The following is a 14,883-nucleotide window of genomic DNA, read 5'->3' on the forward strand; positions in this document are numbered from 1 at the left end:
CGGGGCCTTTCAGCCAGTGGCCCCCAGGCTGTGGAACAGTTTGACCTGCAGCTTCGTTCTGCTGACTCTGTGGAGGTTTTTAAAAAACAACTGAAAACACTTTTGTTCTCCCAGACTTTTATTGTGCTTCTTGTAGTTCCTAGGCTTGTTTTATTCTTTGTATATTTTAGCAGTGATTTTTTTTGTACAGCACTTTGTGATTTTATGTCTGTGATAAGCGCTTTATAAATAAACTTTACTTACTTACTTACTTAAGAAACTGGATGGATGGATGTTGAAGAAATAGTAAAACAATACAACAGCACTGCACAACATATAGAACATTTTTAGTCACCGTAATATCAGTGAGTGCGATAAAGACTGCTTGGACTGCAATGCCAAACAATTTTGTCAAAGTTAAAAACATTTGAAAAGATTTTTAGGATTTGTCAGGAAGGCAGTGTTTCCTGACAATACACACACAATCAATAGACACAAACACAAATACCTTCCATGGGTTAAAACTTGTTACTAACTTAGAGCAACAACTTTTAAAAACAAAGATTAAGAGGTAGAACTTACTAGTGCTGGCAAGTTTGAGTTTAGTCTTCTCTCGGGCTGATCTAAAGATCCCATTGGGCTTCACGTCATCTTCCTCTTTCTCAGTGTCCCCCTTCTTCTTGGCCATGTCATTCTGTTTCTTCTTGTAGGTTGGTTTAGGCTGACGTTTGGCTCGACCCTCCATCTTGCTCTCACTAACATCGGAGTCATCTCCCCCACTTTCTGAACCAGAGTCATATGAGCGCTTGTTCCCACGCCTTGATGGAGTCGATTTCTTTTCCTCCACACCTCCTCCTGCACTCTTCTCCTCCAGCTGCCTCTCTTTATCCCCCTTGCCTCCACTGTCTTTGCTCATCTCCACCTCATTTGAAGTGGAGGCACAAAGGTTGACCGTACAAGGTTTGATCATATCTGTCATGGCAGTAGTGTTACACGTGCTGGTCATGGTGGTGAGCAGTTTTTCTGCTTTAGTAATAGAAGTGCTAACTGTAGTTGGAATATTCCTGTCCTCCTCAGAATGCCGAGTTAACCAGGCCTTCTTCAGCTTGTGGTAGTTAATGGGCTGCCCACAGCTAACCGAGGCCAACGCCAAAGACTGACCATTCGGTAAAGGGCTGGTCTTTTCTGGTGATGCGCTACCAATTGCAGAGTTGTTGCTACTGCTGTCTCCCGAGGTTGATGAGACTTGGCTCAAACAGGGTGGAGGGGTGGAACTATGATTGGGAGTTTTGTCCATTAAATCAACAATTAAGGAGGAGTTTCCAGCTGTTGAGGATGCAGGAGCAGTAGGGAGGTTGCTTCTGGACTGGGCTGCAGCTAAAGCAGCTTTGAGCTTTTTGGGATGAACAAAACAAGAATAAGGTTGACCTGAGCCAGAAATGGAGCTGGGTGCTGGGATGAAATTTTGACTGGGTAGGGGTGTTCCTGCTGAAGTGAAAATAGGTGAATACAACCCTGGTGATGTGGAAGTTGGGTCAAAGCCCTCATGGTTTTCTCGGTCTGGTCCTGAATGGATATGAACCCAGTTTCCAGCACCAGTTTTATGGGCAGCAGACTGTTCCAAAGTTGAGTGCTCTGATTTGGGGGTTTCATTCTGTACATCAACACCTGATGAGACTACAACAGCAGACCTGCAAAAAGAACTGGTAGTGTTGGCACATGCAAGGCTTTGTATACCATGCATGGAAGAGTTTTTATACCGGACAGACATGTCATCCAAGTTTGAGATTGATTGAATAACTCTGCCAGCTCCAGGTTCTCGAACACCATCTCTAAACCTTGGTAGTTCCTCTTGAAGCTTGGATGGGTACAACCTTCCTGTGAGAAACTCCTTGGGAATAAAAGCACTAGATTTGTTCATATCAAGAGGACTTTCATACTTAACAGATGTTGTTGGTCGCACAATTACTGATGCCATTGCTGCTTGGGGCTTACACTTGGAACCCTCTTTTTCTCTATACAACACACTTTCTCTTTCCTGAACTGTCTCTCTTTTTCTCCATCTATCTGCCATAATATCCCCACCAACGGTAGATGCCATAGAGATGACTGCAGCAGTGATTCCATGACCTTTGATGTCCCTGAGTTCTGGTACAAGAGTTGGCGGCTTCTGCTGCTCAACTGATGCTTTGGTGCCAGATGTAACTAAAGTGACTGGCTGTATGGGTGTGAGTGTTGGTGGTGACAACCGTCCCCCATAAACAGATTTGTCCTTTTCTTTCTCTTGTTCTGCAGGTTCTTTGCGTTCCAGTGCAAATTGTGTGGGTGGGTGGTAAACAGGTGCTCGGTATAGAGATGGCATTGCCCTAAGCTGGTGTTGCTGCTGCTGTAGGTGATGATGGTGATGGTTGGAGACTGAGGATAAGGAGGACGATGTGGCAGAGGGAGGGGAAATGGCAGGATTGTAGCGTTCTTTTCTGTCGACACTTATGTGATGTTGAGGTTGGACAAATGTGACCTGCTGGTTGAGCTGTTCAGTGATTTTGACTGCTAAACCTTCTCCTCCTTCTGGTTGGTGTTTAATGAGTGGTGGGGGCTTGGAAAGGGAGGCTTTGGGGGTGTAATTTATCAAGGACTGAGCCCCAACACTAGTACCAATCCCTGAAGTTCCAACTGAGCCTCCAAGACCGTATCCCTCCTTGGAAGGGTACAGTCTTGGAGGCTCATTTACGATGCTGTTGGACAGTGTGGTATAGTAGCCACTTTTTTCTGTCTGTATGACATGAGGATGAGTGTGGCTTGTCTTTGGACTTTGAGAAGCAAGAGGTGGCACCCGGACAGGAAATACTTGATCTTTGCGTCCTCTGTCCCTGTTCACGACGGGGTCAACAGAACGTTGGATCTTTGCTGTGAAAGGTGCAACTTCAATGCTCTCTTTCAAGATCTGACGGTTATCCTCTTTGTATTTAGTAGCTCGGTCTGTCGTCTGAAGTGCTTCCTGAAAAACAAAAAGTACAAATATTTTAAAAACTGGAACATAGTAACAACCCATGTTGTTGTACTTTAACCACCTCAACCACTTTGGTGTGCAATTCCTATAAACTTACTGTATTCATCCAAAGCTTCATCTTTCACACGCTTAAAGCATTTTCAATAAAAAAGATTTACTTTTATACACCAGTGAAGGCAGGGACAAGTCGAGGCTCAATAGCTTGGACAATGAACGTGACAATTGAACTATAAACCTTTAACTTCCTAGGACCTGGCATCCACACATGTGGACAACCTGGCATCCACACATGTGGACAACCTGGCATCCACATATGTGGACAACCTGGCATCCACATATGCAAGAGTCCGGGTCTTAGGAGATTAAACGGGAGACAACTGCTCAACAATGCATACCAAAAATATAAATCTACAGCACATCTGGTTTTAAGATAAATGCTATTGACATAAAAAACAGGAACTACAAAAAGATCAATGTGCATTTTTACCCATTACAATGATGCACAGGCCAAGGATATATTAATGGCATTAAAGTTGCAGGTTTATTCTTCCACAAGACAAAATGAGTTTCTTTTACAGCATCTATTACTAGAGATGTCCAGAGCAAGTTTCACATTGGAGTACGGATCGAGGCATCTTTGATTTGTCAGTACTGGAGTAGCTGCCACGCTCAGTTTTTGATCTGATTTGGTTCAGTTTTACTTCAGCTGTATCACTTTATGGGTCCCATAGAGCTGCTGTTGTGATGTGCCAGAATGTTTGCTGTATGAAAGTCTTTCAACGTTAAAAACAAGAGCAGTTCAGTAGCTACTTGCAACAGTTGAAATTCTGATATTTCTTCTGCTGGTAGCAATAGAGCTACATGCAATACCACCAATGTACTATTACTATAATTTAAAATATATTTTTTGTATGATGTAACAGGCAGTAAAATGTAATTTTTGCCACCCTTTTGGAGCTACGGTATTTGCTAACTCATGACAATACATGCAGGGTTTCCTGAGCTGTATAAAAAAGTTTGTCATCAGCAAACTAAAAACATAGTTGATGTCAATGTAACTATTTGCCATTTTAAAGAGACATAAGTAGACTATGCTGTGAGCCAAAAATTCAAGAATGTGTTTTTTTCAAAAAATGTGCAGTATGAATGTGAATGTAATACACAATAGGAGCGATCCTGTCGTGACTTGAAAAACCTGGACACAGATTTTACCAGCTTTTGGATGTAGGGCTGAAACGATTCCTCGAATCATTCGAGGACCTCCATTACAAAAAATCCTCGAGGTAAATTTATCTTCCTGGAAGCTTCGTTAAACTGTTCAGAGCACTGTGGTCTAGCTGGAGGGTTTTCGTGTTGCACAACGCTAGCACTTCTGCTAACACGCATGTGCTAAGTTTGTAGCTATGGAGGAAACATCCGAAGAGCTCAGAAAACAACAAGAACTGTCAAAAGTCTGGGAACATTTTAGGCTCAACAGAAACGACGACACAGCCCAATGCTTCCAGTGCAAACAGAACTGGAGTATCCACAACAGCACGTCGTCCATGTTGCAGCGTCTGAGGAGAAAACAGCCGCTGTAGCATCAAACTCGTCCTCAGCTGCAACAGGGATCATGTTCTCTGTGCAAAATACATTAAACTACATGTGTGATCATCTGTCATGCTATAGATGTAAAATGAGGCATATTTTACTAACATTAAATCTAGTGACTAATCATAGTGGCTTCCTGGCAGAGTCTGTACGCTGTGTGAGAAAAACAAACTGTGCACGACTTGATGCAACTTTGTTAAAGATCAAAGCAGCAACAGACTGAAACATTTATTTATTGATGAACTTCCATCCTGACTTTAATACTTAGTGAATATTTCAAGTGTAAATGTTTTTACATGAGTTAGTAGTTTTTTCTTCTTGTCGCTGTTTATGACTGAAAACTGTGATTAATCTGCATTTATTACTTCTGTTATATTTGTTTATAGCTCAGCAATCAAACTAAATAATAAAACAGTCTGCAGAACTCCATGTACAAACTCAAACTGTACATTACTCAGTTTATAACATAAAGATAACATTCAGGTTTACAATCCATAAACATTATTTACAGCATTTAGATTTTTATGTGATGGTTAAAAATAATTAAACTTAAGCAATAAAATATTTTAAATAGAGGAATTAAATGGAGGCAGCACGGTGGCACAACTGGTAGAGCTGCTGCCTCTCAGCGAGCAGGTCCTCGGTTCAAATCCCGGTCCAGGGTCCTTTCTGGGTGGAGTTTGCATGTTCTCTCCGTGCTGCGTGGGTTTTCTCCAGGTACTCCAGTTTCCTCCCACAGACCAAAAACATGCATGTTAGGCTGATTGGTGACTCTAAACTGTCTCTGAGAGAGAGAGTGAATGGTTGTTTGTCTCGTTTGTCTCTATGTGTCCATGTGATGGACTTGCGACCCGTCCAGGGTGTACCCCGCCCTCGCACAGTGATTGCTGGACATGGGCACCGGTGACCCCCGTGACCCAAAATGGAAGAAGCGGGTAAAAGATGATGGATGGAATTAAATGTGTTGTTTATTTAATGTTCTTTTTTGTGTACTTGTATTACTCATAAAATGAGTACGGTAGTTACTGCAGAACCTGACAAATTCAGTTTTTTGATAACTTGATTAATCGACAGAATAATCTATAGATTACTTGATTACTAAAGCATTTGTTTACAACAGCCCTGTTTGGATGAACCACATTGCTGACTGAGTAACTTCTTAACTGCAACTCCTTGATGTTTACCATTTGCTGCTAACTGCAACACAGAACTCGCCGTTTCCAAACTTATTTCACAATAAATCACTCCAATAAAAAGTACTCCAGACTGAAGTAATTGTTACGGACGGTTTAGGACATATTCTTCCAATATCAGTGTTCACTGAAGCATGTTTAATCAAATTAATCTATTTATACCTGACAATAAGCGTTCCGATTTTCATGCCAGCTAGCCTTTTAGTACCTGTGCGTTAGTCAGACGGGACTTGCAGTGTGGATCGAGGTACATTCGGTGAAGGTGGACATCTTTTCCTGTAGGGGTGCGACTTCGGTCCATCTGATCCTGCCCAAGTTGTGCCAACGTCAAAGTTCTGACGGGATCCACAAAGGCTTTCTTATCCATATCTCTGCACACAGACATTGTCAACAGTTTGTTGCGTTTGCTCACTTTTTAAAAGACTAAAACATTTTAGAAATGTTTTGAGAAAGCACAAATGTCATCATTGTATATACTGACGAAAATATACAGCACATACTGCACACATTAATTAGAGACTTTTAAACGCTGTAATCTATGACAGAGTTAATATTGACCATTAACCACAGGATTTGTTGGGGTGGTAATGATGGAATAATCTAATAAAGCACCTGTAGCCTCATAGATCCAGTGAATCAATATCTGCTGAGTTTTTTCATGACGCAGACAAAAATGACAACTAGAAACTGAAACTTACACTGTTGCTGTGTGAAAACTACAAGTTGGATCAAACTAACTGTGACAGAAACTTCTAGTGGAATTGTGTGTACATTTCTAATACCCACCTGAGCTTTCATAGACTTCAATTATACTTTAGCTCAAAATATTCTTTTTAAAACAAGATCACAACCTTTTCAACTTTTATCCTTCAATCACTGAAGGAATATAAAAATGTTTATGTGGGACTATCAGAGTTTTCTGTTGCTCACTGTTAATACGGTTCACGTTTCTCTGTATCATCATTTATCGCTCAGGGAGTGACAGACCAGTGTGTGGTTACCATGATGACCATATGGAGTAACTGGCTTTAACAATTTTTATCTTGATTTTCTTTACACTTCCTATATAATCCATACATCAAAACATAGGTGGTTTTTCTGACCTTAGATTATAATAAAAATGTGTTAACATTTTGTGCGGTAACTGTGTTGGTACACTTACGTTTTGTCAAAATTTGATTTTATCTATTTTATTTATTTTTTATCCTTTTTGAATTTTTTGTCAAAACATACAATCACCTAATGTGATCCCTTAGTTGCACTTTTTTTTCTTGTAAAGAAATGACCATGGTCCTGAGTTTTAATTAATTTATTTTTTGCTTACTCTTTCTTGACGTCCATGGTGGTCTTAGACATGGGAGGACTTGAGTTTGTGTTAATCCTGACATGTGAGCGGTGAGGGTCAGCACTGGCCGGCCGGACTGGGATGTGGTTCATCAAACCCAGACCATCCCCAGCATTAACAGCTGTTTGATGCAGCCATGGACTGGCAGTGTTCTGCACATACACATAAATCATTATTCCTCATGGCAAATCATTAAGCACAGGTACAATATGTTCAGAGGTACTTGCATCACAGAAATATATAATTAACTGTCAGCTTTCATGGTCTACCCACATTTGAGTACAGCCTGGGCTGGATGAAAAGAGCAACATAACCATTTCATAAATGAATAATGAAGAATAATGAAAATACATGTCTAAGACTTTAAAACTTCAGCTGTAAAAAGTGGATTATTTTAGATCAATTTAAGTTTCCACATTTTACACAATCCATGCTTTTAATGCTCTCTGGAACACAACAGTGTTGTAGAGCCAAGCTTTTCCTGGACACTACAAGATGAGCCATATAAAATCATGTCTTTTTAAATGGTAAATCAACAGCACTTCTATAGCACCTTTCTATTCAACCAGGCTACTCAAAGTGGTTTACAATTCAGCCTGCCCGTCGTTTACCCATCCATTTATCTAACTTGAACCAACTACTCTTTGAAATACAGTAGTCCCTCGCTGCGCCACAGTTCATTTATCGCAGACTCGCTCTATCGCGGTTTTTCAAAATAAGATCTCTATCGCAGTTTTTCAAAATAAGATTGGACATGACACACAATTGGCTGATTGATGGACAAGCCGCAATAATTTTTATTTAAAATAAATTATTTTAAATTATTTAGCACCTCCTGCACCTTTGTGCAACCCTTACTGCTGCGGGATAAACTTCCTGCTGCAGCTGATCAGCTGTTCTCCGTGCACAGCGGAGAAGTGGGCGTGGCCAAGAGCACTTGCAGGTGGCAAAGAGCAGAGGAGGCAGGGAGATGAAATCATGACTTTCTGTGTTCTTTTAGAGCGTTATATATATAATAAAAATAAACTACTACTTACTACTTGTACTACTATTCCTACTTTGAGGTTTTTCACGTATTGCAGGTCTGCAGGGTACAGATCTCCCAAGATAAACGAGAGACTACTGTACATTTCAATGTATCACACACACATCCATGCAGCACTCTAGTACATCTCTACAAAGATAAAGTGTTTTTAAGAAATAAAAAATATGTGGAATCTATGCACTGTAAATGTGAAACATCTATAAATCTAAAAAAGAAAGCTTGTAGATATTCAGATCCACATGCTGGTAAAACAGAGTGAGAACAAAATGCAGTGCAAAAAACATGAACACAGATTTTTGCTGTAACTGAGATTTGAATAAAAATGGGTCAATGAAAACACCATCTATTGATCTCAGTAACTAAAATAGCAAATAACCTTCTTAATCTACATTTTACACTGAAACCTGTTACAGTTGTGCCTTCAGAAATTGTGTGGTTGAAATATTCTCTTCAGTCGTCTTCCTTTTACATTTTTCAGCTACGCCTACACAAACCTTCAGACTTTCAATGAATACACTTACCCTCCTGAGAGGACCATCAGAATTCACAGTGACTGGATTTTCAGAATGTACCCACTTAGAAGTGGGCTGCAGATTGAGTCCAGGAGGGTAGGAGGCTGCTGTTCCGTTAGAGTACTGCCAAATGATGGGGTACAGTCCAAGCCCTGCTGCACTGGCGTGGCCCTAAAACAGAGAGCGTGGTTTTAAAGAACACGTTAAGCTAAGTGGAAAGAAACTGTGCTGATTATGAGAATTTAAACCTGTATGAACTGCTGCTGGTGCGTAGCTGCTGGGTGAGGGAGGGCAAGGTGACCTAAAGCCCCGGGGGAGTCCAGCCGAGGATGACCTCCAAACAGAGAGGCTGCAGGAGGAGGCATTGCTGGGAGCATTCCAGGAGGTAAAAGGTGGGGGTGAGGTAAGGCTGCGGAGTGAGGAGAGCCAAGGAGATGGGAGGCAGTATGGGCGTGTGATGCAGGTGTGAGGCACGGGGAGTGTGGGGAGGGGGGGTGAAGGGTGTGCAGGTGAGGGTGTAAATAGGCTGTAACGTGGTTAGAAGAGTTCGTTGAAGAGGCAGCGTTCTCGGCGTCGGAGCGAACCAGTGCTGGATCCCTGTAAACAGTGAAACTCTCATTCTTGTCGATGATCAGCGGACTCTTGGTGCTGCTGGTGGTGCTGGTGCTGCTGGCTCCACTCGCCTCCGAGCGCAGCGGCTTGAAATCAGACAGCGGAGGTTCTGCTGAGTCTACTTTAGTGGGCACACGGCCAGGTGGAGGTGGGGACGTATCAGAGTACCTCAGTATTTTATGCTTGGACACCTCTGGAGAAGTGTTTGGTTTGGGTTTAGAAGTGTCCAACAGGCCATGGGGGGGCTTAGTTTTAGGATGGTCTGCTGGACTTGTGATGGAGTAGGGGTGAACTGGAGAGTTCCTGTAGTGCTGGGAGTTCTGTCTCAGGGAGTCGTGCTGAACGTGGTTTGGGCTCATTCTGGATTTAGTTGAGTCAGGGGGGGTGGCTGTGTTCAGCTTGTGAGGGGGCTGCTGCTGCTGTGGAAGTTTTCTCATCTCTTCTGTTACAGATGGGTGATCTCCATGATGGAACGCTGTGTAATGTTGCAGCTGTTTGTGCTGCTGCTGACGATGAAGGTGATGATGAGACAGAACAGCTTTCTTCTCCACCAGAGGCACAGGTTCAGCTACAGACGTGACAGGCCTTAAAAACACAACAGAAATACAGTTTCACTTCAATCATTTAAAAAAAGGAAAAAGTCACAACTTCTTGTTTAAAACTGTTTAAAGAAAACAATAAAATTTTTAAATTAAATTAAAAAAAATTTAATTTTTAGAATAAAGTATTTATGAATTATAATAGTGTAACAGAAGCTTGTTTCTGTACTTTTCAGTGCATGTGTGCTTGCATGTGGGGTTTGTGGGAAACTGAGTAAATGTCGAGAAGGCCCACAGGAGATAAGAACCCGTCCATACTGGTACCATAATACTTCTATTATTGTAACTTGTTTCACCTGGGCAGCTAACTGAAGAACTTACAAAAGTACCTTTTTTGATTATATCAGGCCCTGAAGCACAAAGATCAATTTGTTTATGTCAACATTGTCATTATGAGGCTCAAAATATAACAAAACTCTGCCCAGTGGCTGAGGATATTTTTCTAACAGACAGACAGAGTTGACTCAATGATTTCTGGTATTTTACAGATGTTTTTATCTAACCTGATGACCTCAGAGGGAGAAAACTCAGTCTTGCTGCTTGAACTTTTGGGTGATGGAATGCCACTTCCTGTGCTGCCTGGCTGCTTCATGAGAGGCTCCATCTCCACCCTGCGACACCCCTCTGACGGGGAGGGCGATGGAGGAATGGGAGGTGAGGAGACCGGGGACGGGTTGAGAGGCAGGTACGGTGAGAAAGCAACGGTTTCGACGCTCTGGGAGGCAAGCAGCGCCGACACGGCCTCCGAGCTCTCCTGGTGCACGGTGGCTTGTGCGTCGTCTGTGATGTCAATGATGCCGCCGCTGTGGAGCTGTGACAGTGACTGCGTGTGGGGTTGAGCAGACACTGCAACAGAAACATTAAACATCAGAACTTCTCGATGAGCTCATATGAGAGGAGGCTGTAAGCTGTAGGTACCTTTAGTGATGCTCTTTCTGGTCTCTGTAGGCCCGCTCTGGGTACTATCACACACCAGAGTCTGTTGCGGTGCAGGCCGGCTGATCTGACCATCTGTCACCAAATCTCCCTCTTCCTTTGTAAGAATTTTACCTGGCTCCTTTACCGTGCTCTTCTTGAAATTATCTGCTGGCTGAAGCTCCGCCCACGGGGATGCACAACCAGTGAGTGATGGGGAATCATCCAACCTGGATCCCTTCATCACTTGTTTCTCCTCTTCCTCAGTTCTGCTAATGGAGCTCTGTGTTACATCACTACTGCGACTTTTCAGCTCATTCTCAGAGTTGGGCTCAGATGAAGAGGAGAAGGAGGAGGACGAGGAAGACGATGAAGAGGAAGAGGAGCATGAGAAGGGGGTGGTCCTCTTGTGTGGGTTTTCAGAGTCACTGCTCTCTGACAGATCGGACGTCATGTCAGGCTTTAGCCTTTTCAAACCGGCCTTTTTCTCATCTTCTTCATCTTTTCTGCGTTTGTTCACTGCCAGCTTCACCTTCATCTTTGATTCTGGACATATGGGAGACACAGAAGTAAAAGGAGTGGTAAATGGACTGTACTACCATGGCACCTTACTATTCAACCAAGATGCTCTAAGCTCTTTACAACACAATCTGTGCCCCCATTTACCTCCACACACATTCACACAGCATCACTACATCTCTACACAGCTAGAGACTAATCAGAGCTTTATCACATTCATGCACTGATGGGACACACATCAGAGGCAACGAGGGGTTCAGTGTGTTGCCCAGGGGCACTTCAGCATGTGACTGCTGGTGGAATCAAACCCCCAGCTCTCCCATTGGAGGACGACTGCTCTAACCACTGAGCCACAGCCGCCCTCAAGATATTATTACTAGACAGAAACACACACATAAAGCTCCTAACAGACTTCAACATGTTGGATCATCATGCAGCTGAAGTAGCTCAGAACATCAAATAACTCAGGAAACAGACGGTGGAGTCTGAGACATGAACTTGAGCTTCAAGAAGTCAGTGATTTATTTCTACATGCTCCAAAGAAACGAAAATGAGACGGGCACAATATTCAACACAGCACCAGCAAACTTCCTGAAAACGCAACAAAAAAATATTCAGGCTGACAGTATTATTTTGCATTATTAGCGTTTATTGTAGATCTTAGATCCTTGTATACTGTTTCTTTTTATACTTTATATTTTTGCTATTTTTGGGTGTAACTGGGACCTTGAGAACACAATTTCATTCCATCTCATGTACCACATGTGATGACAATGACAAAGAACCTTGAACCTTGAAAATCAATGGTAGGTTTTTCAAGGACAAATGTAAGCAACGTGTTTTTTGGAGCTCGTGTGTTTGATTTATTTTTTACAAAACTTGTTACTTTTTTAACTTGTTTTACCAAACACATTAGAAATGACAATGCACACATTCAATTTTACTACTCCAGACATGCATTTTTCTCAGACAGCTTTCAGAATTATTATTATTATTTTTTAACTCCAAATGTCTATTAATCATTTACCAAAAAGGTTTACAAATGAAAAGAAAAAAAATCATATCATATAAAGGTCATGTCTTATCTGTACACTCCAAAAAAACACAAACAAAATACAACAATTAATGACTCAGGAGGACACCTTTGAGATGATTGTGAAATATTTTGCTAACAGACAACAATGTTGATGAACAACTGATACCAAAGTTTTAGTAAAGATGTTTTGTCCAGGTGTCACCCACCTGGAGCAGAAGGACTCCTATGTGCGTATGCTCTTTGTGGACTTCACATCTGCCTTCAACACCATGATCCCCCAAACACTGATGGACAAACTATTCACACTAGAACCAAGCCCCTCCATTTGCAACTGGGTCCTGGACTTCTTAACAACCTGCAGTCAACAACTTCTCCACCATAACCCTCAGCACTGGCTCTCCTCAGGGCTGTGTGCTGAGCCCTCTCCTGTTCACTCTGCTCACATAGGACTGTGCAGCTACCCATCCAGGCTGTCATATTGTAAAGTTTGCAGATGATACAGCGGTGGTGGGATGCATCACAAACAACAAGTCCAGCTACAGGCAGGAGGTGGAACATCTGGAGAGCTAGTGCGGGAAGAACACCCTTCACATCAATGTGAAGAAGACGAAGGAGATGGTCGTGGACTTCAAACAGAACAAGCATTTCCCCTCCCCTCCCCGCCAGAAGGATCTACTGTGGAAGTGGTCTCCAGCTACAAGTACTTGGGTGTACACATGAACAACAACCTCAGCTGGAGCAACAACACCACCAGCCTGATGAAGAAAGATCATCAGAGACTCTACTTCCTCAGACGGCTGAGGCGAGCTGGTCTGGAAGCTCAGTCCTCACCTCCTTCTCCAGGTGTGCAGTGGAGAGCATCCTGTGCTCCAGCATCAACGTGTGGCATGGAGGCTGCACAGCTGCAGAAAGAAAAGCTTTGCAGAGAGTGGTGAAGGCTGCACAGAAGATGTTGGAGTCAGTCTCCCCACCATCACAGACATCTACACCTCCAGATGCAGGAAGAGGGCCACCTGCATCATGAAGGACCACACTCACCCAGCACACACACTTTTTGCCCCACTCCCCTCAGGAAGGAGGTTGAGGAGCATTAAGTGTAGAACCACTAGACTGAGGAACAGCTTCTACCCTGAAACTGTTAGACTCATGAATCTCTAACCAGAATAATCACTGTGGAGAATCACTGTAATGGAACTTGATTGTTGATATGTGCTGCTGATTATCCGTGCTGCTGATCTCATGCTGATGATTTATTTCATTGTGCTGTATTTATTCGTACTCGTGTGCTCACACAGACTCATGTTCATGCAGCTGTTGTTCGGTGTGTTGTCTTGTACTATTAGTGACTAGTGTATTCTTAGTTTAGCCTATTTCTTAGTTCACATCTTAAACCCTACAACTGTTTTTCTTTTACACTTGATTGTTGGCTGTAACAGGGACCCTGTGTGCACAGTTTCGTTCCACCACGTACCACATGTGGTGTGTATGACAAATAAAGAAACTATGACTTTGTACAACAGCTCTAACCACTCAGCCACAGCTGCCCCTGTATGTGAGAACAAAACCTGAACAATTAAGACAAAAATCATTCTGAAGTAAAACAGTTAGTTTGACTAATTAAACATTCATATGTGCAGGGAGGTGGTGCCTTGGGTAAAACTCATGAGGAGGCCACATAGAGACCAACAGCCATTTATCCACATTCACACCCGGAAGGCCAGTTTAGAGTCAGAAATCTGCTGTAGCTATAAAATACTTTTAATTGTACCACCAGAACCTAACTGGGAGCAGAGTCCATGCAGTGCTACATATCCTCACCTCGGCCCACGGTCTCTTCTCTTCTGTCCCTGTCCTCTTCTGGAACGCTGCTATCAGACCCTTTCCTCCTGCACGAGCGTGAGTTACGATGCTCTCTCGGCTCCCGCCCATTCCCACTTGGTGAATGGTGAGACTGGTTGATTGGCTGCTGGATCTGCTGCAGTTGACTTTGCTGCTGGGGGACGAGCGCCCCCTGGGAACTCTTAGGATTCGGTCCCGATGATGTCATCACAGGGCGGGGGCTGTTGGCCTGGGCTCGTGTGTAATGACTCTATAAGGAAAAGAAAAACAATATTATTACTGACAGAAGACAGACATCTACAGCCCCAGGTCTGAACAACAACAACAAAAAGGAAGTTAAAACAGAAGATAATGATTTGCACATTTCATAAACTCTGGAACGGTCTCACTATTTCTAGAAGCAGTTTTTCAGACTGTTGGACCTCTGCCACTCTTTGCTTCTGAAAGATGCAGCCTCTCTAAAATGCTGTTTACACACAGGTCTCCTAACCTAAAACATTGATTTGAACAATAAGTATAAAACAACCAAACAAATAATAAAAAAACAAACAAACAAACAAAAATATGAATAAATGAAAATGTCTCTAAACAAGGACAACTGGCCTAAATAGAAAAAAATATTATGCAGGGAAGTCTATGTCCTCATATGAGGAAGCAGAGTCTCAGGAAGTTAGTTGTGTGTGTGTGGC

General features: G+C 42.6%; 1 protein-coding gene across 2 annotated transcripts in view; it reads right to left on the minus strand.

The window, feature by feature from the left end:
- The window catches only part of jmjd1cb (jumonji domain containing 1Cb), a gene marked incomplete at its 5' end in the record, with an annotated part of 77,339 nt that overhangs the window by 15,368 nt on the left and 47,088 nt on the right, over window positions 1–14,883 (minus strand). For both annotated transcript variants that reach the window (XM_037691324.1, XM_037691325.1), the window contains 8 exon segments: window positions 562–2,977; window positions 5,981–6,143; window positions 7,097–7,269; window positions 8,684–8,845; window positions 8,923–9,871; window positions 10,389–10,731; window positions 10,804–11,346; window positions 14,174–14,444. In XM_037691324.1, the coding sequence (XP_037547252.1) occupies window positions 562–2,977; window positions 5,981–6,143; window positions 7,097–7,269; window positions 8,684–8,845; window positions 8,923–9,871; window positions 10,389–10,731; window positions 10,804–11,346; window positions 14,174–14,444 (5,020 nt within the window).

This window comes from Nematolebias whitei, chromosome 17 (genome assembly GCF_014905685.2).
Source record: "Nematolebias whitei isolate Nwh7 chromosome 17, NemWhi1, whole genome shotgun sequence".
Classification (NCBI taxonomy): Eukaryota; Metazoa; Chordata; class Actinopteri; order Cyprinodontiformes; family Rivulidae; genus Nematolebias; species Nematolebias whitei.